This window comes from Arvicanthis niloticus, chromosome 16, assembly GCF_011762505.2.
Source record: "Arvicanthis niloticus isolate mArvNil1 chromosome 16, mArvNil1.pat.X, whole genome shotgun sequence".
Lineage (NCBI taxonomy): Eukaryota > Metazoa > Chordata > Mammalia > Rodentia > Muridae > Arvicanthis > Arvicanthis niloticus.
The window spans coordinates 48,265,922-48,287,083 of NC_047673.1; the positions used below are offsets into that span (position 1 = coordinate 48,265,922).

At 39.3% G+C, this 21,162-nt stretch overlaps 1 protein-coding gene across 1 annotated transcript in view; it reads right to left on the reverse strand.

The window, feature by feature from the left end:
- Nucleotides 1-21,162, reverse strand: part of Galntl6 (polypeptide N-acetylgalactosaminyltransferase like 6) — a 1,047,155-nt gene that overhangs the window by 71,931 nt on the left and 954,062 nt on the right. Inside the window, exon 9 of the mRNA XM_034520732.2 lies at nucleotides 6,059-6,166. Coding sequence (XP_034376623.2) covers nucleotides 6,059-6,166 — 108 coding nt within the window. The remainder of the gene's footprint in view (nucleotides 1-6,058; nucleotides 6,167-21,162) is intronic.

Genomic DNA, 21,162 nt, shown 5'->3' on the forward strand with positions numbered 1-21,162 from the left:
TTGCTATTCATGTAAAGAACCCTTATTAAAATAAAACATGTTCATAATGTGTTTATATGTGTTTTATGAGACCTAGGCTGAGAATGGTGTTACAAGCCTTTAAACTAACACTCCAGGAGGTAGAGGCCAGAGAATCAGGAATTCAAGGTCATCCTTGACTACATAGTGAGTTTGAGGCCAACCTGGGGTATATTAAGATCTTGTCTTAAAAACAAAACAAAACAAAACACCAAAAATCAAACAATCCAAAGCAACACCCTCCAAAGCACCCTTGCCCCAAATCCTGTAATCTATCAAGTCTCTCTCTCTCTCTCTCTCTCTCTCTCTCTATATATATATATATATATATATATATATATATATATATATATATATATATGTGTGTGTGTGTGTGTGTGTGTGTGTGTGTGTATGTATATATATACATATATGTATGTATGACAATGTTAGATACTATTCATGTCATATATTGTCCCTTCTATTAAATCATAGGTCCAGTGATAACATACATAAAAAGAGTTTCCAAATAATCAAACTACATTAAATTCAGATCTTTTTCCACACTGAGTGATGATTCTCTCTTAGTCTAGTGGTCAGTGTTCTGGTGACTTTTATAGATAAACTGTTTCACTCTACCTAACTGCCTTAGGTAAGAGAAATTACAACTTGTGTTTGACTTGCTCTATGCTTAAAGCCCCAGGGATTAGAAATGTACCTAACACTATCAGCAGTTTTTTCTTTTAGAAAGAAAACATTAAAGGGAACAGCAAATATCCTTGCTGGAGCGCAGACACTAAGCAAAATGGATTTCTCCAGACCTGGTGCTCCCAGAGCCCATGTGTAGGCTATCACTCAGAATTTACTTACCAAACAGTCCACAGCCTCCTCTCTCCCTTTCCCTATCCCTCTGTTTTTGTGCCAATATTATAGTCTCTCAGATGCCAAGAGGGCAACTTCACACATAGTCCGTCGAACTTAATCTTTTTATGCATAGAATAAGCAAATCCATACACATACTTTAAGAAATTGTCTTCGCAGGTTTTTTGCGTTTGTAATGGTAGTTTCTTTATGCTCACTTTCTTTTGATACTGATATTTCCATTTTACTCTATGTGCTTTGCCTATGGCTCTCCCTGTTTAGAAGCCACCAGTTTCTCCTCACAGTCCAAAAGAAGAGTAAAGGTCTCATGGTCCAGAGGAGGCAGGGTTTCTCTCCATGACACATTCATGTGTCAGCGTCTTAGATCTCAAACACAGCCTGATGTCACCTTGTGCATGCTCCTTCCTGCTCCTTGCTTTTGCTGGTGCCTCTGCCACAAAGGCGGGAGCTGCCTTTTATTCCAAATCTTCTGTAAAAGCAGGGTGTTTAAGGGCATGTTTTGAACACAGACCTTGGTCCATGATCCAAGGTCTACTCATGTGCCATTTAACATCTATGAGTTTTGCTGTGAGTTTCCATTTTTTAGAACTATGGAATGTTTTGTGAAATCTGACCTTTACCAGATTTCACTTCTTGGACTTTAGCTGTTATCGTGAAACCTGTAAAAATCTAATTCTCTCACATCTGTGAATGGTTTTCATAAAAGTCAAGATGAAATTTGGAAATTATAAATAAATTACTGACACGTCAAAGGTGAAATTTTAGGGTGTGAAGTTCTGTCTGATATGCACCAGGCAGCGGGGAGGTGTCCCTACAGACTTAGGATAGGGCTTGTTTCTAGCCTTGTTGTTAGGAAGCTAGCTCAATTGATAGTGTGCTGTGCAAGACTGAGGACCAGAGTTTGATCCCCTGCATCCATAAAGAAAGCCAGGCATAGCGGTGCATGTCTGTGATCCCAGTGTTAGGGATGTGGAGACAGGTGGAGACAGGTGGATCTCTGGAGCTTGCTGGCTAGCTAATGCTGAATCTCGATCTCCAGGTCCTATGAAAGACATTGTTTCAACCGACAAGACAGACAGCTTATAAGGAAAGCACTAAAGGTTGCTCGCTGGCCTCTACACCCATGCACATACATGTGAATTTGCAGACAAATGGACATGCTCCCCTCACACAGTTGGTTCCAGCCTTATTTCCTGTTAGCCTTATTTCCTGTTAGAAGTTGTTTATGCTTCTAGGACTGTCCACTTCAATGTCTATAGTGTTGCCCATTTTGGGGGATTCTTCTAGTGAAACATCCCTGGACTAAGACGCTGTCACAGCTACTATTATGTTATAGTTAGTTGGAATGGTTTGCTGTGGGGTGGCTGCTACTTTTCTCATGTCACTTCTATTAGAGGTACCCCTTTCAAACCTAGTGTCTTTGAAAAAACTCAGAATAGCCTGGCAATTACAGGAAAATCAGAGTCTGAGTCCCATCTCCAGTCCCCAAGGTGCTAGTAATTGCTCCTCCTTTAGCCGAGTGTTTGTCAGAAAGAAAAGATAGACTTGGAACCTTTCTACTCATTTATCACTCAGCCATTTCTAGCAGGCCAAAGCATTTCCCAGCATCCTTTGCTGCTCATTGTCCTGTGTTGAACCATAGTCACTGCCATTCTTAAGCAGGTAACTCTCACCACAACACTAGAATCTTTCTATTCGCAACAACTGTCTGTAGAGATGAACAACCTTTCTCCAGGGACTCATTTACTCCTGGCAGAAGTTCCCAGGGTTGTTCTCAAGTGTGCTGACATCAGGTCTCAAGTTGACTCAGAAAAATAAATAGAATTTTGAATGCCAAGCAGATGCTCTGATTCCTCTGTGAAGAGTAGGACTTCTTCATCATGTCCCAGATTTTTGTACTTTGTAGAAGTAACACAAAGGGGTTATTTTTGTCTTTACCCAATGAGATTATTAATGATAACTTGAATCCCATAGTAAGAGAGAAAAGCATATATTAATCCATACAATATATATTGCTAGGTTGAGTAAATACAGCTTTGTGATTCTTACTTTTCTCAGTTTATTGCAGACCAGGTGAGAACTTGGCCCAAAGTTGGCTCTGGTCACTGCTTCTGAATATATTAGTTAAACTAAGGTACTCTTAGTGACTTTTAAAAAAGTCTTTTATTTGCTAGGATTGAAGGTCAGAAGTATAATAGCCCTGCCCCTCCTTCTGATGCTTAGGCACATGTTCCAAGAACACGTGGAGAATCATTTATTCTTATATGTTTCACAGATGCTTGGCTTTTGTCATGTCCTCCTGTCAGAGGACAGTGCTAAAGAGAAAGTGCTAAATAAGGTTATTTGCATTGTTTTTATAATGCACACTAGAATGCTGTCTAGAGGGCTTCAGCCTGTGTGTGTGTGTGCATGAGAGAGAGTGTGTGAGTGAGACTGTGTGTGTGTGTACGTCTGCACATCTGTGTTATTGGAGGTAGCTGGCTTCAGTTTACATAGGTCCGTAAATGAAAAGTACACATTTTCATAGGATTAAATGAGCTTTGTAAAGCACATGAACAAGCCTTCGGGGTCACGTTTCCTGCTTCGTCTCCATTTCCATTTCCTAACAAGGGTAGGAAGATTAAAATATCTACTGACTAGATGTGACTCTGCATTTCAATTATCTTGACAGTTTCTCATCATTTTTGATGATTTAGTAACGCAGAGTGTCGTGAAGTAGCTGAGCTTCTCCCACAAAATATCAGAATTGTTTTTCATTTTAATATACTTCAAAAGATCATAAAATCTTCCTCAGAGTGACAACTGAGTCTCAATATTTATGACTTTCTGATTGCTGTAGCAGTTTTGAAAAAAAAAAAAAGCGAACTAAAAAAATGAGCCCTCAAGTAAAATTTAAGTGGAAAAGATTAAAATTCAGGGTTATGGACTTCTTTCATTTAAACGAATATTCAATTATTTTTCCTGGATGTTTTACATGCCAACCCTAGTTTCCCCATATTTGACAGGTTTTGAAAAAGTGCTACATTTCTCTCCCAAAATATATGAGCTGTTTGGTTTTTTGAACTCAACCCCTCTTTAGATCAACACCACTTTCTCACTCACGAGCCAGCGATGCAGAACATCTGCCCACAGATGAGTGAGGTACATGTCGGAGAGGATGGGTGAAGCAAAAGGGATAACTGTCAGGAAGCCATGCACTCAGAAAGCCCACACAGCGATGATACCCACATAGCTCATGTGTAATGTGTACATGAATTTGTTTACTCTTTAACCTTTCTGTGAGTCTTTGTTGCTTCCTCATTCAACTGTGTTGAGTCTTAAGACTAAATTGAACTGTTTCTTTATCCAAAATATAGTTCTTTAATCAGTTTATGATTTTGTAACTTTTTTCTCCAGTGTTTCTAAATATGTTTTTTTTTAGTGCAGTGTGTTATTAATATCTTATTATTTTGGAGGAAGGGGGAGCAGTATGATGATTTCCTTTAAGAAATGTGCAATAAAATTTTATACTAGAATGTCTCACTGCTGTTAAAAGGATCATGGAGGTGGTAGAGAAAAAAATGTGAACACTGTTGACAGCTTCACAAAACAAGGCAGGAAGAACATGAGCCCGAAGAGATTTATTAAGGTTAATAATTTTGTTAAAAATGCTTAAGTTTTAAAAATTTTTTTATTTATTTTTATTGTATGTGTATTGGTATTCACTTGCATAAATGTTAATGTGAAGGTTTCAGATTCCCTGGAACTGGAGTTAAAGACAGCTATGAGCTGCCATGTGGGTGCTTGGAATTGAACCAGAGTCCTCTAGGAAGTGCACCTAGTGCACTTAACCACTGGGCCATCTTTCCAGACCCCACATGTCTATGTTTTATGAAACTTGCACCTGTTTCCCCCCGAGATTTCTAATAATTAATTTCTTCACTAAGTTACCTGAATGTTCTCCCAGCTCTATTTTAAATGATGGCGTAATGTAAAATAACAGACCGAAAGCTCTGCCATTGTGAGACTGATATGTGAATGAATCCTGGTGACATAGTTGAGGATGATGATGGTGGTGGTGGTAATGATGATGATGATGATGGTGATTAACAAAAGTTGTTATTTGAGTTTACTGAATCTTGTAAACAAGACCAAGTGGTTACCCATGTACCTTAGTAAACACATGAAAACAAGTAACTCAAGATCACATCCCTAGGGGAGCACAGCATCAAGGCATCTGGGAAACATCTTCCTTTTAGATTTGGCATCTAAGCTGTAGCAGATACGTACTGTAGTGAAAGGAACAGACACAACCATGAAGAAAGGCACATGGAAAACAGAGACACTGTCAGGGTTGTTCGGAGAAGGTTTGGAAGCTTCTAAAATGCAGATGATAAAAGTCTCCTTCATTTGATCCACATGAAAAATTTTATTCCAAACAAAATAGAAGTAGACTTGGTTATTTATGGGAAATTTGAGAATAGTCTAAATCTTTTCCCAACATTAACTCTAGTTCTAAAGGAGGAGAAAACTGAGATTTAGGTTCCATTTCTTTAATCTTTTTCACTCCTACTTTATCTGGGTAATTATGTTTCCTATTGTTGGGATCAGGAATCAGCTTTATGGCAGCCAGTCACCTCCAAACCCAGTGATGACATCACCACTAGGCCACCATGAAGGGACCTGTGGGAGCATCTGTTGCCACGACACCTCTCTCTCTCTCTCTCTCTCTCTCTCTCTCTCTCTCTCTCTCTCTCTCTCTCTCTCTCTCTCTCTGTTCATCCACCCTGCAGGCCTGGTTTTACCTTACTGCTGTTGTTCATTCATTAGTTCATGAGCAATTCACCTCTCGAAGCTTCTACTTGGTTTTGAAACCTGCAGAAGGTGACACTGTATAGCCTGGACTAAGGGCTGATCCAACTTATATTTAGCACAGCTGACAAGGATTAACAGAAGGATAACAGTTTATACTAAATATAATGCATGTGAAGATGCTGTGATACATAAAAAAACCCAAAAAACTCATTACAGTTAATAGTCCTTTAAGCAATGGAGATAGAGCAGAGGCACGGGAAGTCTTGCCACATAGGAGTTTCTGGCAGACAGTGACTTAGCTTACCCCATATGTGTGGTTGATTACCCAGCCTGCAGGAAGCAGAGCTTGTATGAACCCAGCTTGTTCTAATGCCCCATTACTCACTCTTGCCAGGCTGGTCCCAGATGGAACTTTATAAGGGACATACTTCCTGTAGATATGACCGACTCTAGAACACGGAACGTCAAACATTTCTCCTCCACACATCCAAACCTAAAAAGGAGAAGGTAAAAGAAAAATTAAGGGGAAGTTTCACCTAAAAACAATTAATAGAATTTATGAAAAATTTATAAATTTTCTTTAAAAAGCTTTTACTGTTAAAGTATGTGTATCAATGTGTGTGTGTGTGTGTGTGTGTGTGTGAACATATGTAAATGTGAGTATCTGTGGAGGCCAGATGATCATGTTCCATCCCCTGGAACTGGAGTTGCAGGTGGTTATAAACTGCTGGCTGTAGGTGATGAGAGCTGAACTTGGGTTCTCAGGAAGAGCAACGACTTTCTTAAGCACCGAGCTACCTCTTCAATCTTCTACATATCTGCCTCAACTGAATAATTTTTGTCATAGGTGGTTAATAAAAATATTAAAATCTAGATTCACCAATACGTAGAACCAAAAACTAGTCCCCCCAAATTATTTCTACAGATATTGTACTGACAATTCTTTCATCTTAAAAAAATTCTCCATCACAATTATTTTCTTGAAACAAAATTTAATGCTTAGTTATCTTCTTTGTATGGATATTTGTTTTCTATAATATTGTCAAAACATTGGAAAAATATATTACTAGAATTTAAAAACTGAAATAATGAAGGTGAAGTTTTCAAAAACAGTGACGTCAATGATGAAATACAAACCTACTCCTGCTGCATGGAGAGTCTGATACTTGCAGCAGGGTTAGTCTTAAAATTAGTGTTGCATTTTCACTTCCCATCACTACCCATATAGTAAAACAATGAACTGTTTCTATTGCATTTCACTATGACAAGTCCTGAGAACTTATAAATAGTCCCAGATTCACATAGCAGATTGTATATTAGAAAATAATTTAACTATCAAAACATAAGTCTAGGCTTCATACTTTTACCAATTGTTTCATTGCAAAAAAATTTTTTAAGGGGCTAGAGATAGTTTCATGGTTTATGGTATATGGATCATGTTATGTTATCTCGACTATGGTGCCAGATATTTGCATATATGGATGTTTCTCTGAGATGTTCTTTGCTTTTTGCATTATGTTGAAACTGAAAATCAGTGAACACTGAGGAAAATCTATTACCCTTCATATTGCTGTTAGGCCTCAGCTAATCAGTTGATGCTGTTAAGAAATGAAGACCACTTAACAGAAACCCCAGTACTAGACAGAAGAAGCCCTCTTTTGAGTTGTTGGTCAGAGCTATCTAAGAGATTCCCAAAGCATACAGCCTATTGCTGTTACCCTTAGTTACTTGCAGAGGTGGAAGGAAGTTTCTATTGTTAAAGACACCATGAACTTCAGGAACATGGCCTAGAGGGCTCTGAGCTGGAACTGACCTGAATTTCCTTCCCTTCCCTAGCATGGTACCAGAAGGTGCGGCACAAGCTTGTAAAGGAGAAACACAACAAACAGTCTAAGATACAACATCTATAAACCACAACAGTGACCAACATGGCAAGATAACCCTGTAGGCATGTCGGGAGCAGCCTTGCTTATACACTGAAGCCTAAGTCAGCCTGCTAACACAAAGTCTTGGTCTCTGTGGGAAAACACTGACCCTAGAACAGATAGCCATAAGATCTTGTAAACCGGCAGCCTTGGTGGAAATTTACCAGCTTGGATAAGAACAAGTTGTCATAGAACTTGTGGATAGGTAGCCTTGGTGGAAAGAACCAGCTTAGATAAGAACAAATGATTCATAGACAGAGTCCTAGTGACCTGTTCCCTGCTTTCTCTGTGAACTTTTACTCAGCCAATTCCCTGTTCTGGAAGATATATGTACTCCCCCATTAGAACACCTATGCTCCCCCATATCCTGCCTCTATGTGAATATAACCCCTGTGTGAAAAAATAAAAATTGTGGTTTGGTCAGACTATAGACAGACTGCCATTCTTTGTGTACTCCTGTCCTCCAGTTCTCTCTTCCAGGTCCTCCAGAACCCAGTTTAATGCCCCGTGGGACTGGAGCATAGGCATACCTTGTGGCACACATACCTTGGTGATAGCCAATGACTCTCTAACTGGACTTAAGAACCACTCAAAAAAAATGGGTGGGGGAGACCATGCCTGGTTTTGAAAACCTAGCTAACTAATCAATGCTAGTGAAATTGTAGTTACTGGAGAAGAATTGACCACCACTAATTTACTAAGCCAGCATAAAACCTAACTAAAATATATAAGCATGTGTTCCTATGCCAACACATAACTTTAGTCTTCACCCTTCATCAAGGAAATTCTTTTTGAAATAGAAAGACCATTACAGAAATTAACTACAAACCAATTAATATGCAGAACTATGGAGCTCAGTGTCAATGGATTCATTTATAACGCAAATGATTGTTCATTTTCTTAACATCATCAACTGATTAGCTGAGGCCTAACAGCAATATGAAGTGTAATAGATTTTGCTCAGTATAACACAGGGAACATTATAGAAGATGTGTATAGAAATATTGTAAGATCCAGAGCATTGGGGACATTTCTGTGAGATCATGTCTCTTAGTAACATCAGAAGCTGCACCTGTAATGCCTCACCAACAAGACCACTCAAACATAGGCTGAACAAGAAGCACATCAACCAACATACCAAAGTGCCTGGGGAAAAAAAATTCCAGGAGGCCTCAATCCTACACAAAGAACTACAGAAGACTGAGTATAGTTGAAAGTGGAAGAGGTGGCTCTCTCTGGGAAGATCAGACCAATTGATTGCTCAGGGCCAAACAGCTCCAAAGCATCATACAGCTAATATGAGGAGACTGGGGATGGGAGGGTTTGGAGGGAAGAAAAGGAAGGGAGAAATGTCTTCATTAAAATATAACCTCAAAAATTAACAAAAAATTTTAAAAGCCATAAAACAAACAAAAACCCTAATCCAATTTGAGCCATGTGAAAACAAAAACAAAACCCAAACCAAACATGCCGTCCTGACCTATAGAGAAAAGAAAACAAAAGAAAAAATGAAGACCGATCTCTGCTGAGCAAGAGAAACTCTGCAAGTAGACTTGTGGAATTTAACTAAAAAATTTCCAGATCTCTAGATTGCCAGCAAACTTTGAAGAGTTTGGCATTACCCAGTCTCTACAATCATGTGAGCTATTGCTTAAATCTTTCTCTTTCCTTGGTTTTATGTCTTACAGACCCTTGACTGAGACACATTTATAGCTTATTTAGAAGTGTAATATTTTGAAGACATAAAGGGAAAAAATTAAATTTCCATGTATTTGCATATTTTTTTTCAACTTCTTTTAATCAAAGGAGTGGTACCTTACATAAAGTGGTCAAATAGAGAGTCAGGTCCAAGAGGGGCCAGTTCAATTATTAAAATGGTGCCCAGCTTCTTTACTTGCATTCAGACCACTCATGGTATCGATTTCAACTTGATGCAATGTTTAGGAGTGACTTTGACTAAGACATTGGATACGTGTGGTAATATAAATCTGTCAGGGGCAGTGAAAGTTCTAGACGACAGTTCCAGTATCTGGAAAAATCTAAAGAGGCTATGGCTGTATAAAATTAAACATGAAAGGATAAATGTAATGAGCTGCTGGAGCGTTTAAGAAAGAGAACCAAACCAAAACAAATGGCGGCAATGATAAATCAATAAACCCTGTCAGAGCAGGGGAAGTCAGGAAGATCTGGGTCAACGGAAGAGTATGAAGAGTTTAGGGTTCAACCTGTGCTCTGTGTGCTGTTCTGAGACATGTTGCTGATTTCTGGGAAAAGAAAAGATTTTGAAGAGAATTACCCCAAGGGTAAGGGTGATCTCATAAGAAAGGATAGAAAGATCAGAATTTTTTTTTGAAGAGAATTACCCCAAGGGTAAGGGTGATCTCATAAGAAAGGATAGAAAGATCAGAATATACAGAGTTAAGAGCAGCTAAAATCCAGAGGAGCCTTGTCATTTATTTTAAAAAACTGAAGAGCTAGAAGAGATTTTTTTTTTTTTATAGAACTTCAAGGAAATATTGCCAGGATTGATTGTGTTAAGCTATGAGAGACAGATTAAAAGCCAACTGAAGGAAGAAATTTCTAATACTATGGATAAAGATGAAATGGGCTTCCTGTATCACTAGAAATACTGAAAATTGTAAGAGATGAGATTATGGAGACAAACATAATAACATGATTAACAGTTGATGTTGTTGATGTTTAAAGCTAATCCTGAGGACAGAAACCACTATTTAAGATAGCCTATTGCACCCTTGCAATGGGGTATTTCACTTACTGCTCACAACTCAAATGGCAAGACTTCAGTGCTTCTGCAGTCACATTGGTTGGTAAATGGCAGTCTAGAGATGTCTAGGGTTTGTTCTAAACCACATCACTAGAGCTGAGAATGGAGCTCACTTGGGGATGCTTGCCAAGTATGTTTAAAGTCATGGGCACAACACTCAGTGCTGTATAAAGCAGGTGTGGTTGTACAGGTTTATAATCCCAACTACATTCTTAACCAATATTCTATCTATAGACTTTGCAAATTCCTAGGTTTGATAATTAATACTGCCGCCTCTTCAGGATATATGGTTTCATTTGCAGCTATACAATTCTGCTGAAAAATAGGTATGGATATATTTAAAGAAAATTTTGTTTATAAAACAGGTGTGAGGCCATGGTTTGCTGACCATTCTTCTACAAAGTACAAACCATTTTCTACAGGGAAATTCAGTTAATCTAAGGCAACGTATGTGGGAGACTATAATTTCCAAAACTAGATACCATATCTTTTGCTCCATATGGTCCTTTATCCGTGGCTTGGTATTCTCCCACTGAGATGCAGACCTAGGTCCTTTATCCTTGAATGTGAGCCAGTTTTTAATTTTTAAGCCTCAGAACTGCAGCAGAAGCAATTGAGGCTATGTTGTGAGTGACAGCACAGCTCAGCTACTCTACTTTGCCTTCTTTCTGGCACCCTGGACTGCGACATCAGAAATATGATTCCCTGGTGGCACCATATTATGAAGAAGTGGGGGCCACACGAGACTCCATGTGAAGCTTCATGGCAACCTCACTAATGGCTAGCATCAGCTGACTGACATGTGAATGAGAATCCTTTAAGTGATTGTAGTCTGTGCTCTTGAGTCAACTCTCATGGAACCGATACAAGAGCGCTCCTTTGTGCCTGATTTGAATTATTGACCACATAGAAATCTATTAGCTTAATTAATTAAATGGTTGTTTTCTGCTGGTTATTTTCTGAGTACGTTGCTATGCAGTGATAGTGCCTAGAAATACATATTTTCAAATACATGATAAAGGCAATGGCTAACATAATTTACGGACCATCCCTGCTGTGAGAGACCCAGTGCTAAGATTCACCAATCTCCATGCTGATTTCTTTCTAGGGACATGGGAAGGTCAAAATTCTTAAGTATTTGGGTGAGGACACATGACTGTTTCTTTCTGGTGGAATGCCAATGAAAGGGATTATCTATCACTCCTGATGCAAAGACATTTTGAGTCAGGCTGAGAAGATGGCTTATTTGGTAAATTGCTTACCACTCTATACGAGGATGGGGACTTGAATTCAGTCCTGTATATTCTATATAAAACTGCCAGGCATACACCTGTAATTCTATTGCTGGAGAGGTATCAATGGTCTGTCTGTCTGTCCACCATCCATCCACCCACCCATCTATCTATCTATCTATCTATCTATCTATCTATCTATCTATCTATCTATTCATTTATGTATATGTATATTTATATGTAATGTATAGATGTCTTTTATCTTTTTGGACAGCCAGTCTAGACAAATCAGTGAGTTCCACGGTCAGTAAGATACCCTGTCTCAAAAATAATATGAAGAGCAATATAGGGAGACGGCCAATGCTGACTCAATGCTATGAATGAATATATATATTTATATATGAAGAAATTATGAGTGGGTTTTTTTCATATTCTTCTTTAGAGGATAAAGAGCAAGACTTGGGACTACAGAAGTTTGTGGAGTCATTAAATGACAGGATATGAATTTCAGAGAACCTGGATGGAGACTCACATCCTTCTATAAGCCTGAACAGAATCTGTCACAGGAGTGATAGAGACATCTCAGGGATATAAAACTATCAAGATTAGGGCCTGCTTGCAGTAGCTGATTTCCCTATTATATATTGCTCATACTCTTCAGATGCGCTTAATGAAGTGTAATGGTTTGAAATGTAATTATTTGAGAGGTTATTTCATTGGTTACTTTTGCATTTTAAGAGAAACATGGAAAGTAATTAGTCAAAAGATGAAGGGGCTGGAGGAAGGGTGAAGTGTGTTAGCTAATCCTGTGTACAGTCAAACGCCAGTTCTGATCACTGAAAACCAAGCAAAGGTCAAGATTAAGATGCTGTCTTCCCATCAGACCATCTGCTGCTAGGAGTGAGTCAGTTTTCAGCACAGGCTTTTGCTTATCTATAATGTTATCATTAGTTTGTAGAAGTGGCCAGTTTTTTCCTGAAGCATTAAGGGATGGTGGCAAATGAGGACAAACCGTGGGAGCAAAGTCTGGAGGTAATGTCCATTTTTCTGGCCTTAATTTCTGTGTTGGCTCAGTTGGTCATAACCCTTAAAAGGTGACAGAGTGGGTCAAATGCTACTCATGGTGACAATCTGAGTGTGTAAGAGCTTCCACAACACAGATCTAAGTCAATCATCATAGCCTGTTGCTCTGAACTGAGTGTTTATGTCTCTGGCCCCCGATTCATATGGTGTGACCCTCATATCCCTGTGTGATAGTATTAAGAGGTAGGGCTCCAGAGAGATAATGAAAAGGGAAGGTCTCATGAATGAGATTAGTGACCTTAGATAACAAACGGCCCCTAGGTACTTCTGTCCTCTGTTGTTGCTCTGAAAGGATAAGGTGGTGGCCACATGAGACCTGGCAGATAGCCCTTTCTGAACCTTCAGTGTGCCAGCACCCTGACCTCAGACACCTGGAGCCACCCTATAGACTGTTAGAAATACATTCTGTGGTTTAAAAACCCCTCGGTCAAGTATACTTTGTGTAGCTGCCCAAACAAACTAAGGTTCATTCTTTTTAAAGATACTAGCAATCCTTAAACAGACACATAGAACCAATTTTATGATTGTTTTAAAACAAACTGTATTATCACTTACATTTTAAAGATTAAGGTGCTATTTTGCTGTTGTTGTGTGTGTGACTGGTCATTGTAGACTATGCCTTAAAACAACCAGTAATTTTTTTTCATCCCTCTGTATGGTTCTAAGTCCCTGTGAGTTCAACGGGGCTCTGTATCGAGGGTCCCAGAAGACTGAGGTCTAGATGTATGCTGGGCCAAGCTGTTACCTTGAGCCTCTATGGATGAATCTCCTTCCAAGCTCATTTAAACCATTCACAGAGGTTACCTGTAGGACCAGTACTTCTTTTTAATCTGGCTACTGACTAATGACCATTCTCTGCTTCCAGGAGCTATTTTAGTTCTTGGTCCATGGATAGTTCATCTCAGCATAAGTGGCCCTCACTAATTAGGCTTTGGGCACTGTGGTTGAAGTGTTTAATAACCTTTATCTCATTTGCCAAATATCTTTTGGCCTAGCACTCTAAGATGTTGTGCACCACACTGGCATGCATAACACATAATAGCTATACTAACCTATGTGCTTAAACAAAAAAGAACCAAATGAATCAGCATTCATGTCTTCTCTCAGTGAACTACTCTCAGCCCTTTAAAATCCTTCCTCTCAGAAGCTGGTCAACTTTACTATAACGTAAAGTCAAATTCCAGTTTTCTTGTCCAGAATTATTTTAAATGCTTGAATTCAATGCTAAGAAAGCAGTAGCATCTTGAGATTTATTTTTTCTGTATCACCATCACCGTGATTCTTTAAACCCATAAATAAGAACATCACGTGCTGCAGTGGCTTGAATAGTTATGACTCCCTTAGACTCATGCATTTGAATGCTTGGCCCATGGGGAGTGTCATTATTAGGGGATGTGGCTTTACTGGAGGAAGTGTGTCACTGTGGAGGCAGGCTTTGAGGTCTTATATATATAAAAGCTTAAGCTATGCCCAGTGTTGAGACAGTCTCCTCTGCTGCCTTCTGATAAAGATGTAAAACTCCCCGCTTCTGTTCCAGCATCATGTCTGCGTGCGTGCTGCCGTGTTCCCCACTATGATGATAATGGACTAAAACTCTGACACTGTAAGCCAGCACAAACTAAAGGTTTTCCTTTATCAGAGTTGCTGTGGTCACAGTGCCTCGATGCAGCAATAGAACTCTAACTAACACAGATGCCTTCTTTATAACACGCCAATGTTTTCCTATTGCTTCTAGGACAACAACACAACCTTTTGTTGATTTGTCTCTAACGACTATGTCCTTCTTGCTGGCTAAGGTCGTTTTTCACTCATCACAGAGGTTTGCTGTCCAATGAAAATTCTGCCCTCTTTCTCTGTTGTTTGCTTTCCACATTATTTGCCTAGTTCTTATTTATTTCCAGGCTTAGCTTACATGTCATAACTATCCCCCATATTTAGGTAGATGATAAAGAGGACATTCACACCTCTTACAAGATTACACTGCTGTAGTTATTATTGCTGCAGGTCTCATACTATGTCTAAATCTATTAACTAAATCTTATCAGGTGCATTTGCATGGAAGAAAATATAGTTATGCAGGGCTCTATGTTGTCTGTGGTTTCATGCATCCATTGGGTTCTTGAAATGTATGCTTTTCAGATTCAAAGAAACAGTGTGGATTGAGTCAAGGAAGTACTAAGTAAGTACTTAGTATGTAACAGATATCTTCCACAGATGCTGTATAATGTGTGACGCATGACAAGTTCTGAATATGCGGTGCTTCCATTCAAATGTGGAGAACATTTAGGATAATTACAACAAAGTAATTCATTTGCGATATCCTACATGATTTGCTTAGTGTTTGTTTTCCCTCACTGGACTATAAACTCATGCCTATATTATTCATTACTATATCTAGTTGTTTATGAAGGATGCAACATATAATATGTACTCACTCAAAAAGCATTTGTCAAGTGGTTGCATATGATTCCCTTTAATTTCAATTTTATTTAAGCTTCCTCCTTAGAGCTCTGGATTGCTTAGGGGTCCTGTTGTTGTAACAAAGACCATGACCAATGCATCTTTTGGAGAAAAGAGTTTATTACAGTTTATAACTCTTGAGGGCACACACCACCATAGAGGGAAGTCAGGACAGGAATGCAAAGAGGCAGGGAGCTGAAGCAGAGGCCCTGGGGAGTGCCACTTACTGGCTTGCTCTCCACGGCTTACGCAACCTGTTTTCTTATATACACCCAAACTACCTACCCAAGGGTGTCATCACTCACAGTGATCTGGGACTACCCACATCAATCATTAACCAAGAAAATGGCCTATAGACTTCCCACAAGCTAACCCATAGACACATTTTCTCTGTTAAAAGATCTTCTCAGAGAGCCTACCTGTGTCAAGCTGATGTAGAAACTAGTCAACACAGTTCCTGTGAGGCCTTTCCAGCTTAGGCTTCACTCATAACCTTAGGGGCTATTTTCTTCTTTTTTAATGAAGCTGTACTACATCAATTGTCTCTGTATAGAGTCATTTTTTGTTTTATCCAAAGATATTTATTTATAGATAGGGATCCATGCAGACCAGCCTGGCCTTGAACTTACTAAAAAGCTGAGTATGATGTTGAATATTTGATTATCTTGTTTCTACCCCTCAAGTGTTGGAATTACAGGTATGTATCTCCATATCTGGTTTACTCAGTGCTGGCGATCCAACCAAGGGCCTCAGGTGCATGCTAGGCTAGCACTGTGCAAACTGAACTACAATTCCAGCTTTCATTTTTTTTCTTCTGTATTTTTGAGACTACAATTGTGCCTTATTCTGCAGTATCTCCCATATTTGGACACAGTATGGAAATGTTTAGGTGTCGGGTGAGAGCATGACTCAGAAGAGAAGTGCAATTATAGCATTTATCAACTTCTGTATTTGTTCTGAAAGATATGATTATATATGTTTAATCAGATAATATTTTTAACTTGTTCTTTGAAAATCTCATACATGTATACATGTGTTTTGAGAGCCTGGGCAACAGAGTAATGCTGTTTCCCCCAAAGAAAAGTAATCCTACACTAGACCATACTGCACAGTGTTACCAGACAGGCATAAGAACTGGCAAGGTTGAGTTCGCTTACACCCTCGGGATCTCATAGATCTGAGAGACCTTAGCAGTGGAATTGCTCTCTACCTGTCTGTGTACCTGCTCTCAAACACATAACCATGACACCCCGCTGAGGACCATGGATACTGAGTCATGATAGAGTAACACCTGGAGTTCTTCTCCATGCTATCTAGGTATCTAGATAGCTCTGAGCCTTCAGCCAGTGAACTTCCCTTTCTGGGTATTCCTCCCTGTAAAAGGTATTTAATCCCTGGTTCGCCCTAATAAACTATATACGTTTACATCCACCATCAAATAACTGGTATGAACAAGCAAGGATTATCTCAGACAGCTGATTCATTAAGCATCGCCATGGGGAAAGCCTTTGACTAATGAGTCTCTCCTAAGACTCCCTTCAGGAAGGGTTTCTCCCCTCTAGCCTCTCTGTTACAGTTGGCTCTAGTTCCTAATCAAACCTGATTCCGTACATCTTGGGCTCTGCTTTTCTGGATCTCGCTCTTCTGTCAATACGCTGTGGGTGCCCAGGTACCCAGAGAGGAGACCAGGAACCACTGTGAACTCTTGATTTTGGACTTTACCCTGCCTCCTCCCAGCAACATGTGGGCAATGCCAGGGGACCCCTGAGCAGAGAGGCAGACAGGCAGTCCCACACCCTACCTTCTCAGCAGCTGTTGACTGGATTGAGGTTTTTGTTTGTTTGTTTGTTTCTTGTTTGTTTATTGAGACACTATGTAGCCCTTGGTGGCCTGAAAATCACTATATAGACCAGCCAGCTTTGAACTCACAGAGCTCTACCTGCCTCTGTTGGGATTAAGGGAGTGTGCCACCACGTCCAGCTTGAATTATATTTTTCAAACACATTTCCTGGTGCTTTATGTGATGACAGTCTACAACAATAAATTTATGTCAAGACGTATTTTAGTATCTAATTCTTGGAGAAATGTTTTACAAAGTAATACATCTTCTCTTGACACCATAACTATTTTAAAGAAATGCTATTTTACCCATGAATGAACACAGAGAAATTCTTTAAAAAAAAACCTCATTTCAAATTGAATGAATAATTGAATGTTTGCCTTATTTTTAAAATTATTTTTTCAATATGATATCCAAAACCTGGAATTTATGCATGAAACATTAAAAGGAAAGATATCATACAATTATGCTGGTCCAATGGCATATGAACTTTTTCTCAGTAAGAAATTGCCAAGACAAGGGAACATTATCCTGAGCATGCGCAGAGGTGTCATATGCTGTGTGGATCAATGGCATAATTCTCCAGGTATCTGAATCCTAGCCTGGCTTTCTTTCCACTCTCCTGGTCCACTTTTCTTGTCTCTCTGTTCAAGTTATGTTGCCCTCTTTTCTCTCTCCCCACAAGTCAGGTTTCCTCTGTTTTGGGGAAAGTTTCAGTTTTCTGCCTGGAATTATTTCCTCTCAGCCTCCTTATTAGCAATGTTAATTGTATGACACTCATGTTTGTCTGTGTAAGGGTACGTGCACGTGGGTAGAATTGCTGAAAGATGCCAGAAGAGAGCATGGGATTTCCTGGATCTGGAATTACTGGCAGTTGTGAGCTGTCCCATGTGGGTCCTGATTACTGAACTCCGGTCGTCATCAAGATATGTATCGTTCTTAGTCACCGAGTCATCTTTCTAGTCCCTATTAGAACATTTTTTGACTATAAATTTCTATCTGTTGACCAGAATATAATAAAAGTAGGACAGGAAAATGTTATCAGTGAGGATATTGGTGGCTTTTATTCTCAGGAGAAAAATCTATAATTTCTTGACCTATCTGCTTATGATTTCCTGGCTAAAGTGAGAAGCACTCTGTGATGTTAGTGTGTTGAAATGCCCTAACCAAATCACCCTGCACTTAGTGCACTCCTAGATGTCTGAGTGGTAGCCGTGTAATAGAAGGAAATTTACCTTGGCAGAATCACTGCTTATAGAAGCAGTGTTTACATATATTGTGACATAAAACAGTGAAGGACGTGGGGGTGAAATTAAGTTGGTTTATTCTAAATATTAAGTCGTACGTAGGACAGCATAAATGCACACATTCCAAGAGTGTTTACTTGGGTAAAATACAGTTAGGAATATAGTTCATTCATCCCTTAATTCATTATTCTATAGCTTATAAGATACATTAGTGCGAAAACACGTACCCCCCATATTTTCCATATGCTTCTGGATTTTATGTCTGTTCTTAAACTTTTTGAATTTACCATGTGCTGAAAATAAACAAAATGCTTTCAACATTTAAAAAGGCTGGTTTCCTATGTCAAATATGGACTTCTTTCAGGGAAATACCCAAATGTGGTTTTTGTTTGCCTCCCCGGGTTGTGCTGTCAGTCCTTTGTACTGAAGGTGTGGGAGTGTACCTCAGGCCAGGATAGTGGATGTGGGATGCATAGTTTCTTTGATGTCTTACTCCATTGGAGTGATCTCTCAGCGATGGTTCAGAATATTAAAGCTCCAGAGCCCTTACTGGCCATGTCTGAGGGATGGGAAAAGTCTATGGGAGAGAACAAGACTGGCAGAAGAGGGCCACATAGAGGGACTCAGAGAGGGAGGGTCCTTGCAGCATCTGTGGTTCCATGCCTCTAGGGACTTAACCAATTTCCTGACATTTTTAGTTTCTTTATGTGGGTTTTAGTTTCTTTTAGTGGATTTTTTTTCCCAATACCCTTTGTCTTCTCCATTGTCTTTTTTGTCTTCTTGTAAGTTAAGCAATTGAAAAAGAAAACCTTTTCACTTGAGGTTTTGGGTGTTCAGAGCACCAAAAGTTCACTTCGGAACAAGCTTTGGGGTCCTAGGCTTGGTGGTGCGTGCCTTTGCCAGCTAAGTCATCTCATCAGCCCGTTAAAAAAAATTTCACACTTATTTATTTATTCATATAAGTACATATATATATATATATATATGTTTTGTAGCTATAAGTATATTATATATTCACAATTATATATTAAATAAATACACACAAATTAATTATCCATGTGTATGTGTGTGCATGTCGTGATGTGTGTGGGGTGATTTGATTGCAGGAGCTAGTTCCCGCTTTCCTATGTAGGCTCCAGCAAACACCTTCTTCAGCCAAGTCATCGTATTGTCCCTTGAGTGATGTTTAACAATATCCGATATACGGATTTTTCACCAAAGTTAAAAAAAAATACAGAAATCCCTTTTACTGGTTCATAGTGATACATGCAAATTATTTTTAACTTGAGCAGTCGATGTTCTAATACTATGATGCAACTTAGTTATCCAGTATTTAATTGGGCAGTTACTACCCTTCCCTGAATAATTCTCACCTTCTAGAAAGCTGGTGTTATTTCATAAGGCAGTTAGGAGAACTAAATGGTGCGCAGGGTGTTGTTCGATGACTATTGACTGATTGATAGTGGAGATGTATGAGGTGGTGTGGATACATGGTGACCTCCCTGAGAAGCTCAGGACTGTGGCTGCTTGTATTCTAATGCTAATCATGTCCCCCCACCCCAAACTGGAGGAAAATGCTTGTATGACTGACTGCAAGTAGTTTCCGGGAACCTGCCCCCAGTTGGTTCTGATTGGTAAATAAAGATGCCAACAGCCAATAGCTGGGGAGGACAGACTGAGGCATGATTTTAGGATTCCCTGGGCTTGGGACCCGGAGAGAGGGAGAGAGAGTGTGGAGGAGAGGGCAGATGCCCACGCCCGTGCGTGAAGAGTGCAGGACAGAGAGGCATAGCCTCCATGTGAAGGAGCTGAGAGAGCGTGGTCCAGAGCGCTGCTCTACTGGGTCCAGAGAAGCCAAGACAGAACATAGAATTACTAAGTAATAAATTGTGATTAACCGTGTGGGGGGTTAGGGAGTGGCCTAGCTATTGGCCTGTTTAAGGAATACTAAAATATAAAGGCTATGTGTGTGTGTGTGTGTGTGTGTGTGTGTGTCTTTCAGTAGACTATTGAGGTGAGTGGAGAACCTGCCACTGGGATTTATTAATTAATATTTAATACTACAAGGACACAGGACTACGTGGGGTGGTGTGGATACATGATGGAGTCCATGAGAAGGTCAGGACACAGGACCGCACACAAGTCTGTGCACATGGAGACAGGAATTCTCATTATGCTGTCAAAGTTTGGAGAGGAGGCAGGAATTTGGTTAAATTATGTGTGCTTGGTGTCATAAAGACTGCTGACTTTGAGGGTGAGGACATAATATCTACTGCTAAAATTCATGTGTACACGTGACCTTGAGGATCAGTGTAATGTTGCCATTGGGAGATGTAAAAGGATTTGGGAACACTGTAACGTGTTTTTCTTTCAATTTTCTATTTTTTGAATAACTTTCTATACAAATACTTCTTGAACTTGGAAGTAACCTTCATATAGATTTGAAGAGAGGAATTAGAGTGATCAGATTACATATATATTTTTTTTCTTTATGGATGGGGTAAAAAGAGCAACAGAAATCAAAATATTAGAAAAAAACAATCTCTGCTTTAAAACATTTTTCACACTGACCTTACTACAGGTGCAAAATGCCATATAAATTGTTACATCATGCTCATTTACAGCTATCTATAGAAGTCAAAATAAAATTAAACAGGGAATTAAGAAAATGCTCTCAGACATAAAGGCACTAACAACCGGAAGGACTTCATGCTTGCTGCAAGGCTTGTCTCCAATAGGCGTAAATTTAGCTTGAAAATGCAATGGTACACCTGAGGTACCTTTCGTTGAGTAATTGAAATGAATCTCAGACTGGCTTTTGAGACATTAAGCAGCTGTTTCTGTTTATCTTTGAGTTTCGGAATGAGCATAGAGTCATTTTAATATTTTCTTTGGAAGATCAATTCTGGGCATGTTT